This window comes from Aphelocoma coerulescens, chromosome 26 (assembly GCF_041296385.1).
Source record: "Aphelocoma coerulescens isolate FSJ_1873_10779 chromosome 26, UR_Acoe_1.0, whole genome shotgun sequence".
Lineage (NCBI taxonomy): Eukaryota > Metazoa > Chordata > Aves > Passeriformes > Corvidae > Aphelocoma > Aphelocoma coerulescens.
The window spans coordinates 3110886-3138669 of NC_091039.1; the positions used below are offsets into that span (position 1 = coordinate 3110886).

The window sequence follows — 27784 nt, forward strand, 5'->3', positions numbered from 1 at the left end:
GACGTCACGAGGCCCCGCCCCTAGCGCGGCGGCCGCAGACCCGCCGCAGCCAGCGCGCCGGCGGTGCCGTAGCGAGCGTGAGGGACCGGCGGGGCCGAACCGGGCCTGGCCGTGCTAAACCCGCCCGGAGTGCTTCCCCCCTGCCCGCCCCGCCGTACCCTGTCCCGTTTCGTCCCGCCGGCGGCCGCGGCCCGCCCCGCATTCTCCGCCGCATCAGGATGTCGGTGCCGGAGCCCGCCGGCGGCGAGGAGAAGCAGGCCAAGGAGGTGGAGGACGCCGAGAAATATTCCTTCATGGCTACCGTCACCAAGGCTCCCAAGAAGGTAGCGGGGCCGGCGGGGGCCGGCTCGGTGCGGAGGCTCAGATCCCGGTGGCGGGGGAGCAGCCTCCGGTTGTGGCGGGGGAGGACCCGCGGTTAGGGGCGAAAGCAGCCCCCGGTTCGGGGGAGCAGCCCCCGCCTGCGGGGTAGGAGCTCTCTTCTGCAGGAGCACAGCCGCCGGCCGGGGCGGAGGGAGAAGGCTCCCGGTTGTGGGGCGAGCAGCCCCTGGTTCAGGGCGAGCAGCCCCCGGTTGCGGGCTCAGAGTCTCCGGTCTGGGGGCGGAGTGGCCCCTGGTTGGGCGGACCAGCCCCGGTTGGCGTGGGGGATGCAGCCTCCGGTTCGGCTTCCCGGCTGGGGGGAGAATCCCTCGGTTGTGAAGTGGGGGGGGGGGGGGGGGGGACCGTGATCCAGCTCTGGGAAGAGCAGCCCCACAGGTGGAGGTTTGTGCTGGGAGAACTGGAACTGATCCAGTTTGGCCGTAACTGGGAAGCGGGAGCTGTTCCCATTCAGTACCTCGCCGTTGGTACCCGCGAGGGGGTTGGTCCGGGCTGAGGGTGGCAGGTATGAGCCAGGGGGCTGCTGGCCCAGTTTGGGGTGGGAGGGAAGGGCTTGGGTATTGGGGAGAGAGGGGTCTGTACTGGGGTACAACCTGGCTCGCGTGGGATGAAGGGAGGACCGGTACCGACAGGGCAGGTTCGGGAGGCTGGGATCAGGCTGGGTCCAGCTCTGGGGGCCAGAGCAGGGACCTCGGCTGTGGCATAGGAGTGCAGGGGGACAGGGTGACCCCGGGAAGGGGACTGGCACGGGTCTTGTGGGGTGACAGTCCCACTTGTGTGGGACTGTGGAGTGACAGTGCTGTGTGTTGGGGACAAAGCAGGGGGGACCTGTTATATGGGAAGAGCCAGGAGCAGCACAGTAGCTGTGGGTCACTCAGAAGCGTGGCTGAGAGATTTCAGAGTGTTGAGTTTTTTTGGGACAGGTTGTTCTGTTGGAGGTGTGGGTGGGAGCACATTTGGGCTCAGGAAGAGGCTGCCGAGTCACTTCAGTACCGCTCCATCCTTGGGGCCTCACAGGAGCTCTGAGATCTCCCGGTGCTGCTCCCACAACCCTGTGGGGTGCTCAGATGGCACCGAGGGTGGGCGAGCACTGGTCTTGCCACTGTAGGACTGCCACTTGTGCAGGACCCCAGTGACCTGGGGAGCTGGCCCTGTGCTCCGGGCTGAAGTTTCAGTCCTGTCAGGGAGGCAGATCCATGTTCCAAGCACCGCACAGATCTGTGCAGCTGAACATTGTGTTCCCCTCGGGGCTGCAGCCGCCTAGAAGCCGTGGATGCCAAGGCAGAGCAGTCACAGAGAATGGGAACATCCTCATTCTCTGGGGGAATCTCCCCTGCCTGCTCTGGCCACGGGTGGGATTGGGGAGCGTCTGACCCTTGGGGAAGGTCAGTTGGATTTGAGGCATCTTCTCTCTCAGGGAGCAGGGATTGGAGACCAGGTCCTGTTTATCTGGGCTGTGGACATAGCCTGGAGGAAGGAGCAGAGGAATGTGGGGCTGGGATCGGCCTCTTCCAGCAGTGGCTCAGCACAGCTCCAACTCGGGGATTGTTTTTACCTTTTCATAACCATCGTCTCTGTCAGGGCGAACAGCACGAGGCTGCTCCAAGGGGACAGCAGGCTGTGAATCCTGGAGCATCCCCTGGAACCAAAATCTGTATGTGGTAAAAAGGAATTGATGGAGCATCCTCAGAGGCAAGTTTGCCAGTGTCTCAGGGGGATGAGATGTTGTATCCCCAGAATTTTCTGCTGCAGACATAGCTGGTTGTGCAGCATGAGGAGCCTTGGTTGGACTCAGTGCCTGCTGCAGCTTTTCCTGGCTGGGTGAGGATATTGAAGGTGCCCAGAGCGACACACGACATTTGAGGCTGATAACATCAGCTGATAACATCAGAGATGGGGAGAGCGCTGAGCTGAGCTCGGAGAACAAATCGCTCCGGGCTCCTGTTTTCCTTGCCTGGCTAGTTCCTGCAAATAGTGCTGGGGAATGGCAGAGGCCTTGGCAAGAGGATGAAAGACCGAGGAAGGGAGAATTGCCATCCTGAGATAAGGATGCTTCAGAACAGGATTGCAATTAAACCATTAAAACTCCCTTCTCATTCCCTGCAAGTCGAAGTGACTTTTGTGCTGGCTGCCCTGGAGCTCCTGGCACGGTCAGAGGCCAGGGAAAGGGTGGAGAGAGATGATTTACCAGCATGGAGGTGGGGAAGATTGTGCTGTGCTGCTTAGGTAGGTCCCTCCGGGGTTTTTGGGCTCCTTGAACTTTGCCGATGCAGTTTGGGTGAGGCGTTTGGAGAGGGAGAGGGTGGGAATGTGGCCAAGCTCAGTGCAGGCTCCATCTCTCTCTGTGAATGGCTTTTCAGAGGAGCCTTAACTTGTGCTGGAGCTTGGGGAAAGTGCCAGTGTGAGCCCACCAGTATCAGCTCAGGACCTGCAGGAGATCTTGGATACAGCTGGAAGCACGTTGGCCCCATGGATGCTGCGGAGAAATTGGTGTCTCCTTGTTGAGGGCACCTGGAGCTGGGAGCCAGCCCCGGCCATTGCTGTTCCCTCTTGTCAGGGACTTGTTTAAAGTGAAAAAACAGCAGGAGGTAAGAGATTAAGAGATTAAATACGATCAACTCCAGGTTGAAGTAGGAGCTGACTCAGTGGAGGTGAAAGGAGGAATGGGGTGGTTTTCCCCCAGGAGCTGGGATTTCCTGTATCTGCTGGAGCTCTGTTTTCACTGCAGCTCGTGGGAATTTGGCTGTCAACAGAATAACCCCAGTTTGGTCTGAGCGAGGTGGTTCTTTGGCCAGGAGGGGTTTGCAGGCAGAGGTGAGCGATGCCGAGTTTTCCACCTTCTCCAGCCGCTGCTGTGGTGTTGCTGGGGAAGGCTGGGAATGCTGAGGCTTGTGGCTTACCCAGGTTAAGTGAACATGGATGTGGAGATGATGATGGGAGAGCTCAAGGGCAGGCTGTGCTCTTCGAGATCCTTGTGTGCCATCACTGCTGCGTCTGGGCATCTGCTCTCCTGCCTCCCTGGAGACTGCAGGTGCCCTTGGCAGCAGTTGCTTTCCCAATCCACGTCAGCCGGTCGGCGGAGCCTTAAACTCCCAGCCGAGCCGAGCTGTGGGTGCCCTGGAGTGGGAAGGACACCGCAAGTGCCACTGTGCTTGAGACAGGGCAGAGGGCTTGGCACGTGCTGTCCCTGTCTGTCACCTCACCCCTCTGTGTCCTTGTCCCGCTGGCATCAGTGTCTGTTGGGCTCCTCCACACCTGGCTGCTGGCAGACAGATGGATGCTGCAGACAGATCTTTCTCCTGCAGCATTCCTGGGCTCTGAGATGGGCTGAAGCCTCCGGTTTCGTTCTGGGGAGGTGAGTTGGGGGGCAGCTGCGTGCCCCACGGAGCCGGTGCTGGGTGCGTTTGGGTGGTGCTGTGCCCCTGCGGCTGCCGGCTCCGGCGGGATCCCGCGCAGGCTGTGGCGGGGAATGCTAATGCACAGCGCTGCAGCTTTGCGGTGGCAGCAGCCGGGTGCTGCCTGGTGTGGGGGTGGCAGAGATGGAGCAGGGAAAAGCTGGGGAGAGGGGGATGGAGCCTGTGGGGAGCTGCCAGCCCCTGGGGAGGGCTGGGTGTCCTCTCCAGAGCATCATTCCTGCTGTTGCTGTCTGCAGTGGCCCGCGGATCACTGACCTTGCTGCAGCTGGCTGCATCCCTGCCCCGCACAGCCCATTCCCAAAGAGCTGTTCCTGTCCCACTCTGCTCTGTCCTGACTCATCCCAGGTCCCTGCAGCTCTGCCAGGCTGGGTGATAATAAACTACCTTCCCCTTCAGGCTGTCAGGGGCACGAGACTGCCCTTGTTTGTCCTGACAGAGCTCCTGTAGCCGTTCGTTTTTCCTGTCCCTTTAATTTTAATTCCTTAGAGTGGCTGCTCATAAATCCTCTGTGCCTTTGTCAGCGTGTCTGGGGCCATGGCTACCACCTCCTGCCCCGCTGTTCTGCAGGCACCATGCACCTGGCTCTCCTCATTCCTTTGCCCAGATCTTCATTTCTTTGGCTTCCTTGCTCTGTCACGACAGTTTTTCCTTCTTATAATGAGGTGCCTGTGCTGGGATGAGTTGAACAGCTCATTGTCCTCTGTATGAATGTCCTGAGATGAGCCTGGCCTTCTCTGGGGTGCAGGAAAACCCTAATAAGTGGGGAAAAAAAGCACAGGGGTTTTTGGAATGGAGATGAATTACCAGGGCTTGGGGCAGCCAGGTCACTCCTGGTGCTGCGTTAAATGATAGAATCCTAATTTTTTTCTAAGTTGCTCTTGGGACCTTCCCGTTGTTTTGGTGTTTTGGAGGGTCTCCCTGATGTCCAGAGGGGAGGCTCGTCCTGGTGCCCCAGCACTGCAGCAAGGCCAGAAGACATTTGATTGAATTGTTGAACCAGAGAATGGGGAGAAAGGTTTTGGGGGTCTGATGGGCACAAACCGTCTTCAAAATGATGTGCTAGAGCCTGTGGCTTTTGCTTCCCCCTTTTCCTCCTGCATCCTGAAGGAGGCTGGGTTTCCACTCTTATGTCAGTCCTTTGGAGCTGGGAGAAGAGTTGGATATTCATTCTTCCCAGTCTTCACAAGCACCTCTTGCCATCTTTTGATGGTGTGGGGATGGAGACCACCCATCCTGGGAGCCCCCTGCACACGTGAGCAGCCAGGTCTGGAGTGTGGGAAGGGGCAGAGCGCAGTGTTTTCTTTTGACCTTCCCCAAAATGCCAGGTTATCTTCTGCTGGGGACCGGCCTACCACAATACTTTTTTTGGGAACAGTTTTCTTCGTGTTTTCCAGCCTGTGCAAATGTTGGAGTGAGTTCCTGTGCTCCCTGCTGGATGTTGAGGCCAGGGTATTTTGCTCTGGAAATCAGGTTTTCAAGGTCAGGTTGGAGTTGATCCTTTGCAGGTGAGGATCCTGTCTATGTTGCTCTTCTGAGGAGTTGGTGAGTGCCTCATCCCAGATTTTGGAGCAGGAAAGGTGTGGAACTTCAGCACTCAGCCTGAGGGATTTGCTTGCGCCTGGCTGTGTTTTTATCACCAGGAGTTTTCCTGCAGGTGAGGGTTGCATTTGCAGAGGGCTCCTTGTGTTTCCTGCTGAGCCCTTTGATCAGAGCTGCTTATCTGGGGCCTCTGGCTCACCTTCACTCAGCACACGGTGGTGGCATTCCAGGTGACTGTCCTGGGACCTGCTGGTGGCCCCGAGGGCCCATGGTGCAAAGGACTTTGTGCCAGAACTTCTCCCAGAGTGAGACTCGTGGTGAAACTGTGGGTTGGATCCATAAGGGGCTGGGAGAAGGGTCAGGGAGTCCCACCAAGGAGGACACCTCAGCAGGATGTGTGAAGCCCCTTCTCAGGGAACTGGATAATTCCTCAGCAGTGCCGGAATCCACTGCACCATCCCCCTCTGCCCACATCATCCCTGCAGGATTCCCTGGCGTGGTTAACTCTTGAGAATGGGTGCTCTGGGACATCTTGGTTGATGGCCCAGAGGTCCAAAGAGAAAGCTGCCATAGTTTGGGAATCATTTGGTTGGAAGGGACCTTAAAGCTGACCCAGTGCCACCCCTGCCATGGACAGGGACACCTTCACTATCCCAGGTTGCTCCAAGCCCTGTCCAACCTGGCCTTGGACACTGCCAGGGATGGGGCAGCCACAGCTGCTCTGGGCACCCGGTGCCAGGGCCTCCCCACCCTCCCAGGGAAGAATTTGGGCTGTTTTTTTCGCAGCTGATCTCTCCCCATGGGTTCTGTGCCTCTGAGAAAGCGGGATGCGGAAGCTGAGGCTTGTCCTGCCTTTGAGAAGCTGCCCCCATTGCCCTGTTGAGTTGGGCTGCTTGAACTGTGAATTTTAATTACACTTTGGGATCAATACGGTGGCCTTGGTAACGAGCTTATTGCTGCTGCAGAATCTGTTTACTTCAGGTTGGTGACAGCCAAAGGACTGAGGTGGCCGAGGACATGATGTTCCAGCTCCTTGAACAGGCTCCATTGTAATTCGGGTGAGGCTCCCGTGGCCCTTGGAGCTGGGTGCAGCTTCCCCTTGGCTGCCCCCACAGACCTGGAGCTGGCTGGCAGCACCCGTTCCTGCCTGGCTGAGGAGCTGCCTGGATTCAGGAGCCAGGATTTGGGTGGGGGCTGCTGGAGCCTGGTTTATCTATGTGGTGTGGGTGGAGGGAATCACTCCTTCTGGCCTTTTGGAGTGAGAAGAAGTGGGCAGCCTGGAAAAGGAGGGTCCTTGGGGCTTTGCCTTCCTGAAATTCATGTTTTGGTGTCCTCCTTCCAGATGAGGGTGAGGTTCAGCCTGTGTCTGCTGTTTTCTGCCTCTCCTCCTTTCGCCTCCCAACAGGGAGCCCCAGATTTCACACATTCCTGCACCGTGGGGAGAGTTTTGCATCCAACCTGGCATGTTTTGGAGCGAGAACATCTGGCTGATCCCTGTTGACCTTGGAGCCGTCAGCATCTTGCAGGCAGCACAGTGTCTCCTACATTAACTAACCCCTTCTCCAAATATTCTGTGAACTTGCCATCTCCACAAGGAAATCACTTATATCCCTCCTGCCTCCTTTAAAAGAAAGGGGCTTCATGGAATCACCCTGTTTGCAGGAGAAGGTTGGCTTTGCTCTGACACGAGTCAGTATCCAGGAGGGTGATGTTTGTCCATCCTGGTGGTGATTCCTCAGACTCCTGAGCAGGGAAAAGCCCATGCTGAAGCTGGAGGTTTCTCCTGCTTTGCCTCTCAGCAGATGCATCAAAATCCAAGTAATTTCCAGTGCTGAAAATAGTCTGTTGGTAAATGAGGAATGGGCAGCTGTAGTGGAAATACCACTGTGAGATGCCTTTGGGAGTCAGGGTGGGGGGAGGATGGATTTCCAGTTTTCCAGAGCAGGCAGCTCCTGTTTCCATGCTGATCCTGCAGGGTGTTTTCCCTTAAAGCTGTGACAGAGGGATGGAGGATCAGCTAAAGGTAGCTGAAGTAGCTGGAGCCGCTCCTGAGTGGGATTTGCTGTTTTGGTTTCTTGAAAGACCAGTAGAAGTCTTGGAATGCTGAGATTCTCCAAGGCAGTTTGGGGGGAGAAGAGGAGGCAGGTGGGGCACCCAGAGTGCCAAGTGGAGTGATTCCTCCCCCAAAACACAGGGGCTGCTTTAGGATTACGGAGCAGAAGTTTGGGCTTCTCAATTTGGTGTTTTTTTTGTGGCAAACCCTCCCTTCAGACCATGAGGTGTTGCTGAATGAGCCATTTGACCGTGCTTCCAAGTGTTCCCTTGGTCTCATACAACAGTGCTTGGAGAGGCATTTTCTAATTAGTTTAAAAATTGATGCTAATTAAAGCTGATTCCCTCTCAGCTCTGACACACAAACACATTTCCATGAGCTTCCAGCTCTGCCAGCTGGCCCGTTGGAGGCCATCAGTCCTCAGATTGCCCCATAAGCTGCTGGAAGTGATTTAACCCACGGTCATGGAATAGTGGAATGCTTTGGGTTGGAAGGGTCCTTAAAGCTCACCCAGTTCCATCCTCTGCCACGACTCCCAAGCCCCACCCAGCCTGGCCTTGGACACTTCCAGGGATCCAGGGGCAGCCACAGCTGCTCTGGGCATCCTGTGCCAGGGCCTGCCCACCCTCCCAGGGAAGGATTCCTTCCCAATAACCCATCTATCCCTGCCCTCGGGCAGTGGGAAGTTGTTCCCCCTTGTCCTTGCAAGGACATGACCTTGTCTTGTCGCTGCAGTTCTTCCAGTGTCGTAACTCCAATTAATACTAATTATCCTGCTGCCCAAACACGTGCTGTGCCATGGGCTGGGTGGGCACTGGGGATGAATCCAGAGGTGAGAAATCCAGGATGTCTTTAGACCAGTTGCTGTTTGCCCATTTAGGGGGTTTATGGGGTTAACCTGCGAGACATGACTGGAGTTCACTGCCCTTAGGGATCCCAGACATTGGACTTTTGCTGTTCCTGCCAGGAAGGAGATATCCCTCTGTGTTTCAGGAGATATCCTGCTCCATTAAAGCCAGGCCCAAGCCTTTCCCTCTATTCCTGCAGTCCAAGGACTAGATGCATCCTTATCTGCTGATGGGGAGCTTTCCCTCTGCTCCTGCTGGAGCTCACCTTTGACCTCCAGGTGTTTATGAGGCAGGATTTATCCCCAGTTACTATTTAACACTCAAAATCACATTTCTTTTGTTGAATCCCTCCTTCTGTTTATTTTTCCTTTAACTGGCCTTTGCAGTGATTCCCATCATGGCTGAAATCTTGTGGTGATTCCCAGCCTATTAACCTTTGGAATGGGTCTGTTTCTTTCCTGGTGTTTTTTTTTTCTCTGCCGAGTTTTGGGATTCACATGGAAGTCCTTAATTCTCCTCTTGGACTCACAGAAACTTGGTTTGTTTTTCTTTTCCTCAATGCTTTACCCAACCATCCTTTCCCTGGCAGTGGAGGATGGAGGTTGGGACAGGGCTTGGCTGGTTTGCTTTGCCAGCACCTCAGTGCCCTTTTATTTATTTGCTGGAAGGAGTGTAAAGGTTTCCAGGTGGAGATTTGGCTGGGATTCCTGCTCAGGGAGTTGGCAGGGAGAATGCTAGGCAGGTCAGTGCCTCTAGGGAGAACAGCCTGCCCTGTGAACCCTCTGGGAGTGAGAGATACAGATCCAGGAGCACCAAATTCCACATGGCTGTGCTTCCGTTCACAGAGCAGCACCCTCGGGAAGCTCTGCCAGTTGTGATGTCTGAATGGAGCACTTGGGGTTTCTTCTAAAAGTTGGGGGAACCACCAGGAGAAAGTTCTCCTCTTGCAAAGGCCACACCTGGAGCAGAAGCAGGTCCTTTTTCCTGAGGGTTGTTCCACTTCCAGCTCCCACAGAGCCCTTGGTGCTCAGGCTGCGGAGGATCAGGAGATGCTTGCTGAGCAGCTCTCCTGCTCTTCCAGCATCCCTGTGGAATGGTGGGGTGAAGCAGTGAGCACTGCTAGGGAGAATCCCCCACCTTCACCTGGCCATGGGCTCTGCCTGGGAATTCGTTTGCTGCTGAGATGATTTGAACTGGGAGTCTGGTGGCTCTTCCATGGGCCTGGCCATAGCCTCATGTGAATTTGTGCAGCCCTTTGCTGTCCAGGTTTGTGCTGGCATGTGTGACCAGAGCTTGGAGGTGGGAAAATGGGATGGTTTGAGTCACAGAGGCAAATTTGCCTCCAAACTCTCCCCTCCCCAGTGGTTTGGGGATGAGGATGGTGAGTCCTCTGGGTGGGAGTCTTGCTGGTCCTGATCCCCCATCCCTCTTCTCCGAGTACCTCGTTTTTCCTTTCCTTCCATCCTTAAAGAATCCAGAAATACCCTTCCAGTCTGGATAACCTCACAAGAGAAGAGCCCTAAAACCATCCCTGTCTGCCTTGCTGATTCCCACACCAAAAATCCGTGTCCTGTCGGATGGTGGAGCAGGAGCTGTGTCCCCCTGTGTGTCCCCTGTTTCCAGCCTCATGTCTAGACACTGTCCTGTGGGAACAGGGGCTGGCTCTTCCAGCCTGGAAGCAGAGCAGAGGGGGCCTGAGGACAGGGCAGCCAAGTCCTCTAAACAAACCCAGCGCCCTGGCATGGCCGCAGTGGGAATGGGGCCAGCTCCAGGGGCCAGCACAGGGACACACACTGGGAGCATTGGGAACCTGCAGCTGGCGGGTTTGGGATGGCCTCAGTCCCTTGTTGAGGGAGGCAAACATGTGAAACGTGGCAGTGGCTCTTTTCTCCTGGTCAGGAAGCTCGGGGTCTGCTCTGGGATCTGGGTGGCTGTGAAAACAGCATGGAAGAGTTCCGTCCCTTCCCTGAGGAGGTGGCTCAAGCAAAGCTGTTCTCTCTTCTTTTTGACCTGGAATGAATACTGGTTATCTGACCTTTTTCCCCTCTGCTGATGAGGCTGAAGAGCCCCATTCCCTGGGATGCCTCTGCCCTCCCTGGATGCTGTGGTGAGTCGCTTCTGCAAATAAGTGGATTAAAGCAACTTGTCCTTCAGAAACACCCGAGCCAGCTCGTCCTCGGGAAAAACCAGCAGCTCTCCGGGAGGGAACGGTCCTTCTGCGGGTAAGGAATCCTTGGAGACTGAAACCTGAAGGTGCCCATCTCCAGGTGGGCAAAACCCAGCCCTGCTCTGAGCTGCTCCTCCCATCTCATGTGGGAGCGGGGCTGGTGAGGAGGAGGGATGCTCGTTTGAGCTGTGAAACATTCCTAGTCTGGCTGAATTTCCAGGAATGACAAAGAAATGATGAACTTAAAAGACAGGTCACGTCAGGGCTGCCTTGGCAGTGTGGGCATCTGGCAGTGCCCTCTCAGCCTCTGCCAGGGAGTTTTTGTTTGGGAGAACATATTAAATAAGGGGAACTGACTGCTCTGAATAGTCCTCATCCCTGCTGCTGGTTTTCTGCAGCCAAAGGAAAGGTCCCAGCACTCTGGATCCTTCCAGGCTTTCTCCTGGGAGGGCAGAAGTGGGTTGCAGAGACTCTTCTGCTTTATAGGTGGTTGTGTGGCTGTAGGAAGATGCTCTGCTCCCATTTTGCTGTTTCTCCCTGGGCAACTGTGCTGTGTCCTCACATCCACGGGTGTCAGACTTGGAAGTCTGGAGGGTTTTAGGTGGTTCATTGCTTCCTGCTTATTTTGGGTGATGTGCGGAGCCTGCTCCTGTCCCCCCACCACTTATCCAGGACAGAAGTGGCTGGGAGGGCACTTCTCCCGTGGCTGTGTATGTGCTGATACTCACGTTGTCCCTAATAAAAAATTAAAATAATAATAATGAAAAAAGGATTTCTGAGGCAAACCTGGGGGTGCCAGGAAGAGAGCCTGAAGCTGCTTCCCAGCCTGTGTCCTTTCCCCTGTGGAGCCTGTGCATTGATGAGCTGCGTCAGCTGTGAGTTGGTGGATGCTTTCCAAATTCTCTTTTCCTTCCACAACCTGCTCCTGCTCTCCCCCAAGGCTGCATGGGATGCAGTCAGGGATGTGTAGCACAACAAAGGAGCTTAAGTGTCCTCTCTGGAGCTGTTCTGGGAATGGAAGAAGTGTTAAAATGCAAAGTGGGATTGTCATGTGTGAGAGGGACGTGCTGGGCTCACCTGTGCCTGGGGTAAATCCAGCTGCATTTACAAATCCCTCTCCCTGGAGCCAGGGAGTGGAATTTTCTTACTCTGTCAGCTCCAAAAACTGCTCTTCTGCCTGACCACTGGGAAAGTCCTTGGGATCAGCCACGGAGGATGGCACACCCTGCAGTCACGAGCTGCCAGTTTGGTGAGATGGTACCAATCCAGACCTGCAATCTGTTTGCCCTCCCTGTGTCGTAATAATCAAACAAATGAGGCTGTGTGTGCTGGGGACACTTGTGCTGCTGGGTTTGGCACTGCCCCACCAGTGTTCTCACTGGGTTTATCCTTATAACCTGGAGAGAAGCTTGTTCAAGCTGGTCTTTCAGCTGCCTGCTGGTTTGGGGTGCTCTGGGCAGTGTGGCCAAATAGGGAGGGTAAGGACAGTGCTCCCTCAGCTCCAGGGTAAGGACAGTGCTCCCTCAGCTCCAGCTGCAGCCCTGGAAAGAGTGGTTTGAGCTAAAAATGAGTGGCTGTTGTTGGGAAATGGCAGCTCTGCCTGGGAATGGGCACAGTGGCAGTGGATTTCCCAAAGGGAGAAAATGTCCTCCTGGCTTGGCTGGTGTGACTGGGAGCAGGCAGTGTGCAGCGATGCTCTGGAAGAACTTGGCAAGAGATGGTGGATCCTGCTGTTTTCCTGCAGAACATATCCCAAAATCCCTGCTATTCCAAGTGAGGAGTTCCTCAGTTGGCCCCTTCGGTCTCCAGCCCCATCTCCTCCTTTTCCAGGGCAGTGATGCTGAAAACCCCTGGCTTCATTCCTGTGCAGAGAAATGGGTGCTGTCTTGTTTTCCCTCCTTGACCATGAATTTCTGGGATGAAAAAATATTTTCCTTGCTCTTAAACCCTTGTCCTCCACCCGGTTGGAAAAGCTGCTTCCAGCAGGATGAAGTTTGGGATGCGATTCGTGGCTGTGCTCTTTGGAGCTGGACAGCCTCAATCCCGCTCAGCCACAGAGCGCTGACCCGCAGCCCCCGGCTGGGAATGCCGTTCATTCCAATTCCCATGACAGGCAGAGGGATTAGGAGATTTTCTCTGTCTCCTTAATGCAGCTCGAGCGCCCGGCACGTGGAGGGCACTGGTCACGCACCTCTGCTCCAGTGCCTGTCCGACCTCCCTCCGCTCCCTCCTCGCGCTGCCGGACACAGCGGTAATTTCCTGGGCTCAGGGGGGTTGGATGTTCGGATGGTTTGTTGCATTTGGGAGCTGTTCATGGTGTTTGATGATAATTTTAGCCAGGGCAGATTTTGCTAAGCTGGGGAGTTCAGATGAGCCCTGGTAAAGCCATGGCAGGGATTACTGGGGGTAATTCAGCACTTGGTTTGTTTAGCATTTGCTTTTTCTCTACCCTTGGATTCAACCCCCTCATTCCCATGTTTCTAAAACTGCTGTTTCTCTTGCAGAGTGGGGTTGTGCCTCAGAGTTGGCTCAGCACTCACAGCTGGAGCCCTGAAGGGGAGATGCATTGTGGTGTGGGATGTTGTGGGACTGGGGAGAGCAGTATCCCTCTGTCCCATCTTCTCTTTTCCACTGCATTCCAAACGAGCTTTGTTCCATGAGACCATCCAGGCAGCACATTTCCCTGAAGGGAATTGCACTGTCCCAGAGCTCACACATCCTGGATGCTGCAAGCCAGGACAGATCTGAATCCTGGGCTGGAGCACTGTGCCTTATGTTTTTTCCCTCCTGGGTCACCTCTTCCCTGGAAACTTTACCCTGAGATAGAGAAAATTCCTCAGCTACCACTTTATGCTGTTTTAATGCCAGCAGCTGTTTTATGGGGCATGGTTTTTATACCCTCTGGTTTGATGAGCTGCCAGAGGAAGATCTTGGTATAAAGGCATGGAAATCTTGTGTCCTAAAATTGCTGATACTTTTTCCTCCTTGGAAGTGCCCATGAGCCACTGGCACAGAAGTGCCACAAGCCTATCCTAGGCTGTCTGGGGAAGATTGATCCAAGCAATAGACCTTGAACAAATTCCAGCACCATCATTCCTTGTTGGGAAACCTGCCAGCTCCAGCCATACACCCTGAGCACGATGTTGGTGCCTGCCTGGAAGAGCTTCTGCTCCTCTTATCCCTGGAACCTTCTTTCCTGTGGGGATGGGGGTTGTGGTGCCCTCTGGATCCTCCTGTTCTCCCACAGGGATGGAGGTTGCAATGCCCTTCAGGTCCTCCCTCTGATTTCCCATGGGGATGGGGGTTGTGGTCTCCTCTGCATCCTCCCCCTGCTGTCCTGTGGGGATAGGGTTGTGATGCCCTCCTGATCCTGCCCTCTGCATCTTCCCTCTGCTCTCCTATGGGGATGGAGGTTGTGGTGCCTTCCGAATCCTCCCTCTGCACCAAATGACCTCAAACAATTGCAAAACCAAACCTGCTGTCTCTGTTTATCACTCCCATTCCTTCCACTAATACAAATGGAAGTAGTTTGCATCAGAATCCAACTGGAGTCTGCTGGGAAGTCTGGTTGGAAGCAGGTACTGGACTGTAATGTGTCCAGGATGGAGGAGCTGGCTGGAAACCTTGCAGCAGGAGCACCCACAGGAATGCCTGGGATGCTTGGCTGGGTGTGGTGATGGATCTGATTTGCCGCCAGTCAGTTCCTGGAAGGGAGGCTGGAGTCCCACATCATTCCACCTGCTCTCCCTTGGAGTGAGCCATGGGTTTTGTGTCCCCTTTGTCCCTTCCCACGTGGAATACCCTGCTGCTTTTGGCCCATCTGCTGGGATTCTGCAGAACTATGGCTGCTTTTTCCAGCCCAAAAAGCTGTACTGGTGCTGCAGCTGCCCCAGCTCCAGCCTGTGCAGATTCCTCCTTTCTGGAATGGATCATTTCAACTAAATAGTTTCATTCTTCTCCTCTCTGAAGCCTCTTTCCTGCATCAAAGCTTTCAGGGAGCTTTTGGGATGGCTGTGGCACAGAAAACCCCTCCTTGAGGCCACTCTGGGCTCTCTCTTTCCATCATCTTGATTTCTTCAGGACTCCTCTTGAGGTCTCCTGGGTCTCAGGGATGCTTTGTTAATCCCACTCCCTGCCATGACGTCTCATCCCTGTTAAATGGCAAAATTAAATCCTGCAGCGACGCGATCTGAGGGAAGCGGCCGTGCTGGGCTTCTTTGTCAGGGTCTCCTGCATGGCAGTGGGGAGGGGGCTGCAGGCTGGATTTGCTGCTGCTTTCCCTAATTCCCTTTCATCTCCATCGCCTTTCTCTGGCAGGAGCAGCAATAGGGCCCTTTACTGGCTGCTCACTCGGGGCGAGCGCAGCAGCTGAGCAGTTTTGGGTTATTTTTCCTCTCTTTTTGGCTCAACGCAGCTACATTTGATGAACTGGTGGAAGGTGCTGGAGCCTTGAGTTGCCTCTGGCTGAGAGAGGTGGCTGTTTTGGGGGTTCTCTTCCAATGGAAACATCTTGTCCTGCAGAGGAGGCTGAAAGCCAATGCAATGTCAACTTCTTTTTGTTGAAATGTTCTCTCTTGCTGAGGTTTTTTTCCTGTGCTTTTAGTGTCAGTTTTGGAAGGATGTGCGTTGTTTTTAACCTGCGGGATGCTCTGCCCCTGGGGAAGAGCCTGGAAGCACCAGGGATCTGTAGGGACCACCCCAGCTTTCTTGCTGGTGCATTTTTGGGCAGAAATCTGCTGGGATTGGTTGGGGCAGGGACTGTGGGAGCAGGGGCTCTGCCTCCATGTGGGATGTGGGTTGTACAAGGAGTGTGATTCCTGAAGGAGCCTCAGGGAGCTGGGAACGGGTTAAAGGGGATGTTTCAGGGTGCTCTTTTTATCTTCAGGTGTTGTGTCAAATCTGCTTTAACCTTGTGGTGACAGTTGTTCAGGCAGAGGAAGGGGTTTAATTTTTGGCATCAGTAGCCTCGTATTTGGTGACGTTAATTTTCGTGGACTGAAGGGATCTGCGGGTCCCTGCAGCTTTGGGAAGGTGTCATGCCCTAAGGATCACCTCCTGATTTAGCATTTCTTTCCTTTGCTCCCAGCAAATCCAATTTGCAGATGACATGCAGGAGTTCACCAAATTCCCGACCAAGACGGGCCGTCGGTCCCTGTCCCGCTCCATCTCCCAGTCTTCCACCGACAGCTACAGCTCTGGTAGGTGCCAGGTCCTTGTCCTTGGGTGTTCCTGTCCCAAACCCAGCATCAGTGCTGCAGTGAATGTGCTGCTCACACCCTGTGGCAGGGTTTGTGCTGCTGTTTGTACTTGGACGCTGAGGGAACGATTGCAGGCGTCCCTGAAGCTCAGGCATTGATTGCCAGTTGATAATCCTGTTACCTCTGGGTTGTTTTAGAGAAAAAGAGTGCAAAATTCCTTCAGGGCGTCGGCTTTCATTAGGAGACTGGTAGTTTGAGCCATGAGTGAAAGGTGGGAAGGGAACCAGAGCGGAAACCTGAAGGGGTAGGAGATTCCTGGATTCATAAGGCCTGGCATAACACTCAGTCCTCTTTTGGTTTAGCTGCCTCGTACACGGACAGCTCTGATGACGAGGTGTCCCCCCGAGAGAAACAACAAACCAACTCCAAAGGCAGCAGCAATTTCTGTGTGAAGAACATCAAACAGGCAGAGTTTGGGCGCCGGGAGATCGAGATCGCTGAGCAAGGTACAAAGTGGAGTGTGGGGTTTCTGGGGCTTGGGACAGGTTCTGGAGACCAGCAGCTGAGCAGTGGCAATTCCCACTCCTGCTGCAGCCTTGGATATCCTGGTTTTCCCCCAAATCAGGCAAGAGTGAGATGTGCCAGCAAATGTTGATGCTGTGTGCCATCCCTTTTCTAGCAGGAGCAGAGCTCTTGCAGGGTTTAAGGTTTTGTTGGTTTTGGATGGACAAGGATTTTGCAACACCTTCAGAGAGATGAAAGCTGAAAATCCCAACCCCTTCCCCTGGGGCTTGTGGGAAGCTGAGTTACCATTTCCAATGGGGTGATTGGGTAACTCTCCTTTCCTTTTAGAAGGGGAGGATAATCCAGGCAAATTTAGAGCAGCTCTTCCGAGACGTGGCAGCTCTGTTTTCAAGTTCAGGTGCTTCACCTGCTGCCACAGGGCTGGTGACTGTCCTTAGGTGCCTTCCCTGGGCAGTGCCAGTCCCAGACTCCTCCTTACCTCTCTCCTTGTCCCTTGGTCAAGTGACAAATGGCACTGGTGTTTTGGTCCCGCTTTGCACAGACCTGCCAGGCCAGGGATGAGGAGTTTTCTCCCTGCCTGTGTAACAGCTACAGCACAAATTTTTTGGGGCTGGAGGTATCCTGGGAGACCCCAAAAGGCAGAGAGGGGACCCTCTGGCCTGAACCAGCATTAAAACCTCTCTTCCTTTTGCAGATATGTCTGCTCTGATTTCGCTCAGGAAACGAGCCCAGGGGGAGAAGCCTTTGGCTGGAGCTAAAATCGTGGGCTGCACCCACATCACAGCACAGACTGCGGTGAGTGGCTGCTTATTTGGGGGCTCTGGGGTGGAACATCAGCTTTTCCATGGGGAAGAACTCGATCTCTTCAGAATGGGAGAAGGCCCGTTCGGTAGTCCGGAAGTGTTTCGGAAAGGTTGTGCTGGTGGCATTTCCGCAGGGCAACCTTTGGTTCCTCTATGCCCATCACTGCTACCCCAGGCCTGCCCTCATGCCAGGGGCATCCCGGGGCATCCCTGACCCCTGGGGCATCCCTGCTGTCCTGCAGGTGCTGATCGAGACGCTGTGTGCCCTGGGAGCGCAGTGCCGCTGGTCTGCCTGCAACATCTACTCCACCCAGAACGAAGTGGCCGCGGCCTTGGCAGAGGCTGGTGAGTGCTGCCAGAGCCCTCGCAGCCCCTCCTGCCTCCCTGGCCTCATCCCAGGGGAAATCTTCTAGGGAGCTTTGTCTTTTCCTTGTATATATTTCATTTAATATGTATCTATGTTTTATTCTATAGTTATACTTTACAGCTAGAAATATTTTATAGTTAGTGTATTTTATAATTAAAATGATATCGTATCTTTTAGAAAGAAAATGATAATGTATTTTATGTTTATAGGGATGTATAAATATATGTACATTTACATAAAATATACAATATAAATGTAGGAATACATGTATAGATATTTATATAATGCTTATAGATGTGTTTTATATAAAATATAAATAAAATAGATATAAAATGTAAAAAAATAAATAGAAATAAATATAAGATCATAAAAACATTAAATGTATTTTAATTTTATGTTTAACCATATTTTAATTCTATTTTATTTATTTTTATACTATTAATTATTAATAGTATTGTTTTCTTATTATTTATCTTTTATTATTTCTTTGGTTTTTTATTATATATTTGTATCTTTTTGTTTTTCTTTTATTTTCTATTTCTGTTTTAGGGAATTAATATTTTTGGGGAATATCTTCTAGGGAGGGATGGACAGGTCTGATCCTGATGTGGGCTGAGATGTGATCTCTGCATGGCCCCTTGGCTCTCGTGTCCGTGTGGTTCTGGAGTTGGCCAAGCAGGAGAGAGCTCTGCCAAGCCCAGCAAACTCCAAGGATGCTCCTGTTCTTTCAGGTGTTGCTGTGTTTGCCTGGAAAGGGGAGTCAGAGGATGATTTCTGGTGGTGCATTGACCGCTGTGTTAACGTTGATGGCTGGCAGGCCAACATGGTGAGGAGCCTTCTCCAGCCCTTCCTCTTCCTCCACCAAGTGCCCATGGGGTTCCTCACCCTTCCACCTTGGGGCTGTTCCTGGGAGCCTGCTGGTCTTGCAAGGGCCTCGTTGAAGGGAGGCTTCTGGAGAATGGCAGCTAGAGATGAGCTGGGAGCAGCCATGGGACTGTCAGGAGCTGCAGAGATGATGTCCTGAGCTGACACATCCCAATGGCAAGGGAAGAGCTCCTGGTGGAGCTCTCAGGAGCCAGCAAATGGGACCTCTTTCCCCCTCCAGGAGCTGCTCCAAGCTGCTCCTCTCCCAGCACAGCTGCTGTCTGCCCTCTCTCCCAAAGCTGAGATCATAGTGAGGACCTTTCCCTTGCCAAAGCTGATGTGCCCCCTTGGTGCATGGTCTGTGGTCACCAGTGGTGTGTCTGTGGGCCATGACACCTCCCACAGCCTCTCCTCTCCCATTTGCTTTCAGGGCATGAATGCTGTGGCGTCCTGAGCTCAGCCTAGTTAGTTAGTGCTGCCTGTGGTCACCTTTCCAGGCTGCAGAGCAATAGCAGAGGCAGGAAATCCTGTTAGGATCCAGCAGCTCCATGCAGGGGTAAGGAATCTCAGTGTTTTGGAGGAGACCCCGAGTTGCAGGCATCAGGGGAAACCCAGGAGTCCTGGTCCCCAGGCCTCTGCCTGAACAGCCCTGCAGCAGTGCCTGAAGATGCTTCTCCAAATCATTTTCCCCATCCTGTCCTCAGCCAGTGCATTTGCCAGTGGGAGGCCTGACTGCTCCCTGTTCTGCCTTGCCTGTTCTTTAGATCCTGGATGATGGTGGGGACCTGACCCATTGGGTGTATAAGAAATACCCCAGCGTGTTCAAGAAGATCCGAGGGATCGTGGAGGAGAGTGTGACCGGCGTGCACAGGTGGGAGCTTTGGGAAGGCAGAGCCAGAGATCTCAGGGAGTCGCTGCTGTCTGCTCTGACCTGCCTCTGCCCTCTCCCAGGCTGTACCAGCTCTCCAAGGCTGGGAAGCTCTGTGTCCCAGCCATGAACGTGAATGACTCCGTCACCAAGCAGAAGTTTGATAACCTGTATTGCTGCCGGGAATCCATCCTGGATGGGTGAGTCCAAGCCTTTTCCCCACTGGCACTTCCACACGGGTGGGTTTGGCTCTGGCTGCTCTTAAGCAGAGATCAGGCTCTGGTGCTTTCACCTGGTTTTGGGCTTGACTGATCCCAACGCAGGTCTCTCTCTCTCCCCCAGCCTGAAGAGGACCACGGATGTGATGTTTGGAGGGAAGCAAGTGGTGGTTTGTGGTTATGGGGAGGTGAGTTCCATGAGCTGTGCTGCCCTCCCTCAGGCTCAGCATCCTGCACTTCCCTGTGCAAAGGCCACTTGCCCTTTACTGTAAGGAGTAGATCCAACCTGGTGAGCGATAACCAGGGAAGTCTTGCTGGAATCTGCTGGGAGGGTGGAGATCAAGGATCAGATTTCCCAGGTTGTTGCAGATTAACTGGGCTGCACAGCCGGCAGTTGCTGGGACACACTGGCCTGAATTATAACTACCCACGGGTACTCCCATCTGCTGTCCCTGGCCCAGGTTCAGCATCCAGCCTGGCTGTCACTGAGCAGGGCAGGCGGCTTCTCCCTGAGAATAATACTCTGGCAGAGGGGAATTGTACCATGAACTTGTAACTGATTCTACCCTGGAAGAGCTAGAGCTGGGAGCTGCCACCTTCCCTCCATCTGTGCACATCCCTATGGGTGTTTATCTTCCAGCACTGTGCAGGGCCTGGCAGGAGCTGCAAAGGCTCTTCCCAGCAGGAACTTGCTCCCTAATTTATTTAGGCACCAGTGGAGCCCAGCTTTGCTCGACCAAGAGACTGTGCTGGCTCTTGCCGAGGGCTCTGGGCTGGTGCCTGGTTCTCCAGCCAGGAGTTGGGCTGGGTGTTGTTGTCTCCAGAGCCTGTCCTGAGCTTTACTGGACTTCTTCAAAACAGGAGTGTCACAGAATCATAGAATCCCAGACTTCCAACCCATATTTGGGTTAGAAGGGAACTTAAAGCTCATCCAGTTCCACCCCCTGCCATGCACAGGGACACTTTCCACTAGACCAGGTTACTCCAAGCCCCCTCCAACCTTGAATACTTCGAGGGATGGAGGAGCCACAGCTTTTCTGAGAATTCCATTCTAGGGCCTCCCCACCCTCACAGGGAAGAATTCCTTCCCAATATCCCATCTACCCCTGCCCTCTGGCAGTGGGAAGCCATTCCCCCTTGTCCTGTCCCTCCATCCCTTGTCCAAAGTCCCTCTTCAGCTCTCCTGGAGCCCCTTTAGGCACTGTGAGGGGCTCTAAGGTTTCTCTGTAGCCTGCTCTCCTCCAGGCTGACCCCCCTTAGCTCTCCCAGCCTGTTCACCCTGAATGGTTTCCCCTTCAGACGTGAGTTGGAGTCCCAGTTTGCCCTGCCTGCCTGTGTTCAGTAGACCCGAGGCTGGAGCTGGGTGATAAGCAAGGGTCTCTCTGGAGATGTTTTTGGTCTGGCACCTTGCTGGTCAGAAAATGGGGCTGAGCAGAGTCAGTGCAGCCCAGGCAGGTGTTGGTGTGGGTTGGTGTTTAATTTTGCTTTAATTTTCCACTGAGGAGAGGGAGCGAGTCCGAGATGCTGCTGCAGGAGCCTTGTGCTCCCTGTGCTGATGTGGCAGCATGGGATGGAGGATCTGCCCCCTGAGGAGTTCAGGATGGCTCTGAAATCCTTTAGCTTAAAGGCAAGGGGGCACTGTGTACTCCTGTAGGCTGTCTTTAACTCCTGCATGGAGAAAGGTTCCTGCAGTGCTGGGGCTGCACAAGCTGTGAGAGCACTGGGTTGGGAAATCTCCTGGCCTTGGACGCTTCCAGGGATGGGGCAGCCACAGCTTCTGTGGGCAGCCTGGGCCAGGCCTCCCCACCCTCACAGGGGAGAATTCCTTCCCAATATCCCATCTATATAGGATATTGCCTTCTGGCAGTGGGAAACTGGTGGTCTTGCAGGGGGAGCTGGGCTTGTGGCAGTTGTGCCACTCACCAGGTACATCCTGGGCTGCTCCTGGCATTGGCAGGTGGCTGGGATGAGGATCCTTCAGCCCGGGATGGGCTTGGGCTGTGTAGGGAAGGGGCTGTAGCACTGGTGTGTCTGTGTCCCGCCTCACTGTGATCCTTTTGCCTTGGCAGGTGGGGAAGGGATGCTGTGCTGCCCTGAAAGCCCTGGGAGCCATCGTCTACGTCACAGAGATCGACCCCATCTGCGCTCTCCAAGCCTGGTAAGGTGTTCCCATCTGCTTGGGAGTATCTGTCTGCTCTTCCAAACCCTACCCGAGGCTGGAGTGGAGCCAGGGGGATCTGTGGCTCATTTTGGAGAACATGCACCTCGTTGGGGTGTGATGGGGAAGGGCTGGGGCAGCTTTCAGGGATGGGGTACCGGGCAGAGGATGTTCACTGGCTGATTTGGGGAGGCTGCTCAAGCCTCTGTGCCACACATTCCTGGCTCCTCTGACATTTCCAAGAGTGGGTTGGACACCCCAACTGTTGCACAGCCCTCCCTCATGGCACTGGTGTTCCTGGAGGGGTACTGCCAGAGCAGTTCAGAGCTGCTGAGATCCTACATGGCCTGGGGCAGAGAAGGAACAAGCTTCTCCTCCTCATCATGGTCCCTATTCCCCTTTTTTGCCAGCATGGATGGATTTCGGGTGGTGAAGCTGAGCGAAGTAATCCGTCAGGTGGATGTCGTCATCACCTGCACAGGTAGGGGTGACAAGGCTGGAGCAGGCTGAGGAGCATCATTCCCTAGTGGGGTCTCGAAGGAGCTGGGAATGGAGAGGACACTCCACTGCTGTGTGATCCTAACATTCCACAATAGCTGGGCTCTGCCAGCAGCTTTCCCCCTGATTCGCTGTTTGACCACAGTCCTGGCCCAGAGCAGAGAGACATCTCGGCCACATGTTCTCAGCATGTTTTGGGATCTCCTAGAGCCTGCTTAATTCATGGGAGCAAAGATCAAAGATTTGGGCGCTGAATTGGGCTCCCCAGGGAGTGGTCATGGTCCCAGTCTTGCCAGAGCTCAAGGAGTGTTTGGACAACGCTCTCAGGCACAGGGTGGGATTGTTGGGAGTGTCCTGTGCAGGGCCAGGAGTTGGACTTGATGACCCTTGTGGATCCCTTCCAGCTCAGGATATTCCACGACAGCACTTGTCCCCCACGTTCCCTGCTGTCACAGCCGGAAGGGCTCATGTCCCAGTGGAAGTTCATCTGATGTTACCCCAAGCCGAGCTTCTGACTCAAGTTCAGGGACGGGGAAACCAGAGGGTTTGTGTTCCCACTGCTGTGGGATCAGCTGTGCCCTCTGTGCCTGCAGGGAACAAGAACGTGGTGACCAGGGAGCACTTGGATCGGATGAAGAACAGCTGCATCGTGTGCAACATGGGCCACTCCAACACCGAGATCGACGTGGTGAGTGCCGGCGCCTCCGGCCGTGCCCACCTGCCGGCTCCTGCCATGACTGCAGCCTCTTCCTCCTCCTCTTCCAGACCAGCCTCCGGACGCCGGAGCTGACCTGGGAGCGGGTCCGCTCCCAAGTGGATCACGTCATCTGGCCGGATGGGAAGCGCGTGGTGCTGCTGGCTGAGGTGTGTTCAGAGCTGGGCCATGATGCTTTGGGTCTCCATCAGGAAGTCACGGATTTAGCCAGGTGGAAAAGTGCTGGGAGGAGCTTCAGGGCTCAAAAAAGGGTTTTTTGATTTATTTTATTTATTTTTTATTTCCTTTTCTTGAGGGTGGGTGTGTCATATCCCACATGCAGCCACAGAGGTGTCATCTGGCTCTGTTCTTCATCCCACTCGGCCAAACCCCATCTGCGCAGGGTTTCCCAGGTGTTGGGTGGCTCCTCTTCCCACGGGAGCTGTTATGGCAGGAGGAGGGACTGGCTTTTCTAGGGACCACAACATTCCCCTGCCTTGAAGCGAAGGGTTAAGGTGGAAACTGGAGCAGAGTTGAAATGCTCTGGTTCCCTGTGCCCCTGTTCCCTGGTCCCCTGTGCAGGGAGTGGGGGGGGGAGGTGAATCCCATCTGGAAACTCAATTTGGTTTGGATTTGGGAGCACGTCCAGCTCCGTGCTGACTCCTCCTGCTTCCTCCCAGGGCCGTCTGCTCAACCTGAGCTGCTCCACGGTTCCCACCTTCGTTCTCTCCATCACGGCTACCACGCAGGTCCGTACATGGGTGGGGCTCTGCACGAGCCTCAGGGTGGGGATGGTTTGGAAGGAGCTGGGAACACGCTGGGATTGGTCCTTGGGATGGCACCACTGCCAGAAATACCATTTTGTCTGGGCTGGAGTTATTGCTGGCGTGGACCCAGTGTTTTGGGTACAGCAAGTTTTGGGAGAGCTTTTCAATGAGTGGTTTAATGGCACAGATCCTGCTGGGCTGGAAGGCAGGTTTAAACCCCCCTGAGCACAGGTTTAAGCCCCTCCAAGCACAGGTTTAAGCCCCCTCAGGACAGGTTTGAGCCCCGCCTACCATGAGTTTAATCTTCCCCAGCACAGGTTTAAGCCCCTCTAGCACAGATTTAAGCTCCCGCAGCCTGGGTTTAAGCCCACCCAGCACAGGTTTGAGCTTACCTCAAAGCAAGGCTTTGTTGAGGCTGGGAACACCAAGGGAACTGGTGGCACTGGGAACACCGAGGGGATTGATGGGACTGGGAACACGGAAGGGACTGGTGGCACTGGGAACACCGAGGGGATTGATGGGACTGGGAACACGGAAGGGACTGGTGGCACTGGCGCTCGTGGGGAAGGACAGCCAGGCTGGCAGTGGGGAATTCCCTTGTCCTCACTCTGGTCAGTCCAAATGGACAGGGACCAGGCCTCTCTTTTGGACTTGGTTCCCAGCAGTGGAAGCCAGCACTTGGGGGATGCAGTTTCATCTCTCCTGAAGGAATGAGCCTGGGTTTTGGATGCTGCCAGTTTCTGAGGAGCAGCCCCTCCTTTCCCACGTGCTGCAGCAGCTGTGTGGTTTGAGGAGAAGAGCTGCTAACCCTAAACTTGGGGTTTTTCCCTGGGGTGTTGAGCCCAGATGCTGCAAACAAGCTGGGTGGCATCTGATCCCTGCTCTCTGATCCCTGCTGTGGGGTTATGGAGACCCAGAGAGGGATGTACCTGTGGGGGGAGCCTTTCCCTCAAGGCGTGTTGGAAATGGTTGCGCTGTCCCTCCGGCTCCCAGATCCTTCTCTGCCTTTGGGAGCTTTGTGCTGCCCAGGTTGGTGGCTGTTCCTGGCTGTTCCCAGCTTATCCCTGTGCTCTCCACAGGCTCTGGCTCTGATTGAGCTCTACAACGCTCCCGAGGGCCGGTACAAGCAGGACGTTTACCTGCTGCCGAAGAAGATGGGTGAGTGAAGGAACTGACTTTTCCCTGGGGAATCTGTGTGCCAGCAGTGTCAGGAGAACTCAAGCCTGGGCTGGGAAACACTTCCAGAGGGACAGTGAGTTCAGGGAAGGCACCAGAGGCAGTGACCTTAAAATACATGTTGTTATTTGATGTATGTTCCTTAGTGTTCTGCAGCGTGGGAGGCATCGCACATCCTGCAGCCTCCCTTCTCTGGGATTTTCCATGCCCTCCTTATGCCTTTAGGGGCACATCCAGCCCAGGCCTGGGCTCAGCTCTGCTTTGGGTGATGGTGAATCTGGGGTGCTGCCCAGCCAGGCCTTGCAGTCATCACCTGCCCATGTTGTGGTGGGGAATGTGGACCCCCTGATCCCGTTTTCCCTCTTCCCATTTCCAGACGAGTACGTGGCCAGTTTGCACCTGCCGTCGTTCGACGCCCACCTGACGGAGCTGACGGACGATCAGGCCAAATACCTGGGACTCAACAAAAATGGGCCTTTCAAACCCAACTACTACAGGTGAGAGCTGCTGGGGCAGGAGCTCCCAGCTCCTCATGGGTTTGGAGCTCTGCCTCCAGCTCCAGGGTCTCCAACAGCAGAGGGGTGTGGAGCTGCTGGAGCGTGTCCAAAGGAGGCCACGGAGGTGCTTTGAGGGCTGGAGCTCCTCTGGGAGAGCTGGGAGGTTCCCAAGAGAGCTTAGAGCCCCTTCCAGTGTCTAAAGGGGCTCCAGGAGAGCTGGAGAGGGACTTGGGACAAGGGCTGGAGGGACAGGACAAGGGTCAGTGGCTTCCCACTGCCAGAGGGCAGGGATGGATGGGATATTGGGAAGGAATTCTTGGCTGTGAGGGTGGGGAGGCCCTGGCACAGGGTGCCCAGAGCAGCTGTGGCTGCCCCTGGATCCCTGGAGGTGTCCAAGGCCAGGTTGGATGGGGCTTGGAGCAGCCTGGGACAGTGGAAGGTGTCCCTGCCCATGGAATGAGATGGGCTTTGAAGTCCCTGCCAGCCCAAACCAGCCTGGAATCCCATGCCTGGGAGACCCCCTTGCCCTGGCACAGCAGCACCTCCCACATCCCTCACTGTCCCTTCCTTCTCTCCTAGATACTGACGGGACCATTTCCATGAAGGACCAGACCACACAAGGCAACATTTGAGAGATTATTTTTAAAAATCATTTTTATTTTGGTTTACCTTTTTTTTTTTTTTTTTTTTTTTTTTCCCTTGACCACCACCAGAACCTGTTTTTACATTTTATCTGTGATTTTAAGGTCAGGTTTTCTTTTCTCCCCCTTCTCCATGATCACATCCCTGTCTGATCTTGCCAGACAACCTGGGATTTATTTGCTTCTTGCTTTCATGTGGCTGAAGCCGCTGATTCCCAGCCCTGGCTCCAGGAGGGGCTTTCCCTTTCCTGCTGTTCCAAGGGCACTTCATTCCTGCAGCAATGGTTTTTTTTTGGGCTTTTATTTTGTATTTTTTCCCACCTTTCCAGCCCACGTCGGTCTCAGCCGGGCTCCCTGCGGATCCGGAGATGCTCTTCTACCTTATCTTCTATTTCTTTGTGTGGATTATCTGCAACTTCTAAATTGCCTTAAAGAGCCCAGTTTTAGCTGCTAGATCCCTGCTCCGGGTGCTTCCTGGGAGCAGAGTGGCCTGCAGGACACCTGGCAAAGGGGGGTGACTGTGCCCAAGCTCAGCCCAGGTCCCTGCTCTGAGGTGGCCCAGGTTTGGTGGCCGCTGGCCTGGGTTTGCTGGCCACCTGGGTCCAGGGGAGTTCAGTGTTTCAGGGTGCTAATCTGAATCCGGATGGGGGTCGCTTTCCCAGCATTATCCTCATCTCTCCTAGGTTTTTTGTTTGTTCTGTTTTTTTTTTTTTTTAGCCAAACTGCACCTTAATTGAGTTTTAAACATTTTTTTTTTTTCCATTTGTTTATTTGTCTTTTTCTTCCTCTTTTCCTTTTTTGATCCTTACAGAGATGTTTTAGAGGGCGGGGATGTTTTCAGATGTTTTAAAGAGGAAGCACTGGGGACGTGGCTGCCTTCCCATCTCCCCCTGGGAAGCGCCGGGTGGTGTTGAGGGTGGCTGGGGGGGGTTTTGGGGGTGTTTCACTATTTTTTTTTTTGAGCTGGATGCAAAGATGAGCCTTCCCCATACCCCAGCCTGGCCCCTCTGCTCCCTGCTGCTGTTTTCCTCACCCTCTCCCCGTGTGCCCCAGCTGCTCCCATCACCTCCTCCATGCCCTCCCTGCTGGTGTTTCCCTTTCCCAGCTTGTGCTGGGGTGTGGGAAGCTCCTTCCAACCCACTGAGGTTCTTCTTGGCTATTTTTATCCTCCCCAAATCTCCTCTTCCTTTCCCTACCCAAGGGAGGGAAGGAGCTGCTGGCACCTCCCGGATCATGGAGCTGCTCCTTCCCTCTCACCTGGACGGGTCCTTCCCAGGGAATTTGCAGATCTGGGGGTGCAGAGCTCCTTGGGGGGCCAGGAGATGAGAGAGATGCTGGTGGCTGAGATCATCCCAGTCTCATCCCCTCCTCCGTGTCCTCTGACTGTTCCTCTTTCCCACCCTGCCTGCTCTCCTCCGGGACGGTCGCCCCATAGATTTTGGGGATCACTTGCCTCGCTCCCCCACAGACCCTGGGGATCACCTGGGTCCCCCTCCACCATCCCCCAGACCTCACCGGGGACGGCTTAGCGAGCTGGGATGGGCGTTGGTGGGAAGGACCGGGAGCATCCTCCCTTCCCTGTGAGCCCCCCACGCCCGGGGGTCCTGGCCCCCCCCCCATTCCCACCCATCCCGGGTGGAATCTCAGTGCGAGGGCTCCGTGTCTGGATAAGCCATGGTGGGGGAGCCTGGGGGTGATGGCGGCGGCAGCGTCGGGCCGGGAGCGAGAGGTTTATTTTGTATATGAATGATTTTTAATGAATGCAATATTAATCCTTGCAGATGAGCAATAAATCATTAAAGTCTAATTAAACTATTAGGAAAAATGAAGTACTTTTGGTTGTGGGTGGTTTATTTGGTGCTTTGGGGGACCTTGAGTTGTTTCCAAGCCCAAGGGCAGGGCTGGAATCTCCCTTTGGCCACCTTGGGATGGGGATTGGGTCCCGCCAGAATTCTCTGAGCGTTGCCAGAACTCTGAATTTTGGGGTCTCACCCTCTTTTTAGCCAAACGGGGCACCTTAACTTGGGGTTTAAACCCTGTCAGGTTCCTCTGTCGGGGTCTGACTCCCCTCTGAGCCCCACCAGGTCCTCCCCTCCTTGGGGTCTGAGCCCC

At 54.5% G+C, this 27784-nt stretch overlaps 1 protein-coding gene across 4 annotated transcripts; it reads left to right on the top strand.

Annotated features, from left to right (window-relative positions):
- Nucleotides 1–14: 14 nt before the first annotated feature.
- AHCYL1 (adenosylhomocysteinase like 1) lies at nucleotides 15–27501 on the top strand. 4 transcript variants are annotated; one of them, XM_068995547.1, is made up of 17 exons: nucleotides 15–323; nucleotides 15485–15596; nucleotides 15959–16102; nucleotides 16816–16916; nucleotides 17167–17269; nucleotides 18023–18117; nucleotides 18920–19026; nucleotides 19107–19223; nucleotides 19366–19429; nucleotides 21311–21399; nucleotides 21810–21880; nucleotides 22491–22585; nucleotides 22663–22761; nucleotides 23272–23340; nucleotides 24438–24516; nucleotides 24911–25031; nucleotides 25611–27501. In XM_068995547.1, the coding sequence occupies exons 1-17, from the start codon at nucleotides 219–221 to the stop codon at nucleotides 25615–25617; spliced, it is 1578 nt and encodes a 525-aa protein (XP_068851648.1). In that variant the 5' UTR covers nucleotides 15–218; the 3' UTR covers nucleotides 25618–27501. The 4 variants fall into 4 exon arrangements, with proteins under 4 accessions (XP_068851648.1, XP_068851649.1, XP_068851650.1 ...); XM_068995549.1 differs by lacking the exon at nucleotides 15–323 and adding an exon at nucleotides 6097–10338; XM_068995550.1 differs by lacking the exon at nucleotides 15–323 and adding an exon at nucleotides 10345–10453.
- Nucleotides 27502–27784: the final 283 nt, after the last annotated feature.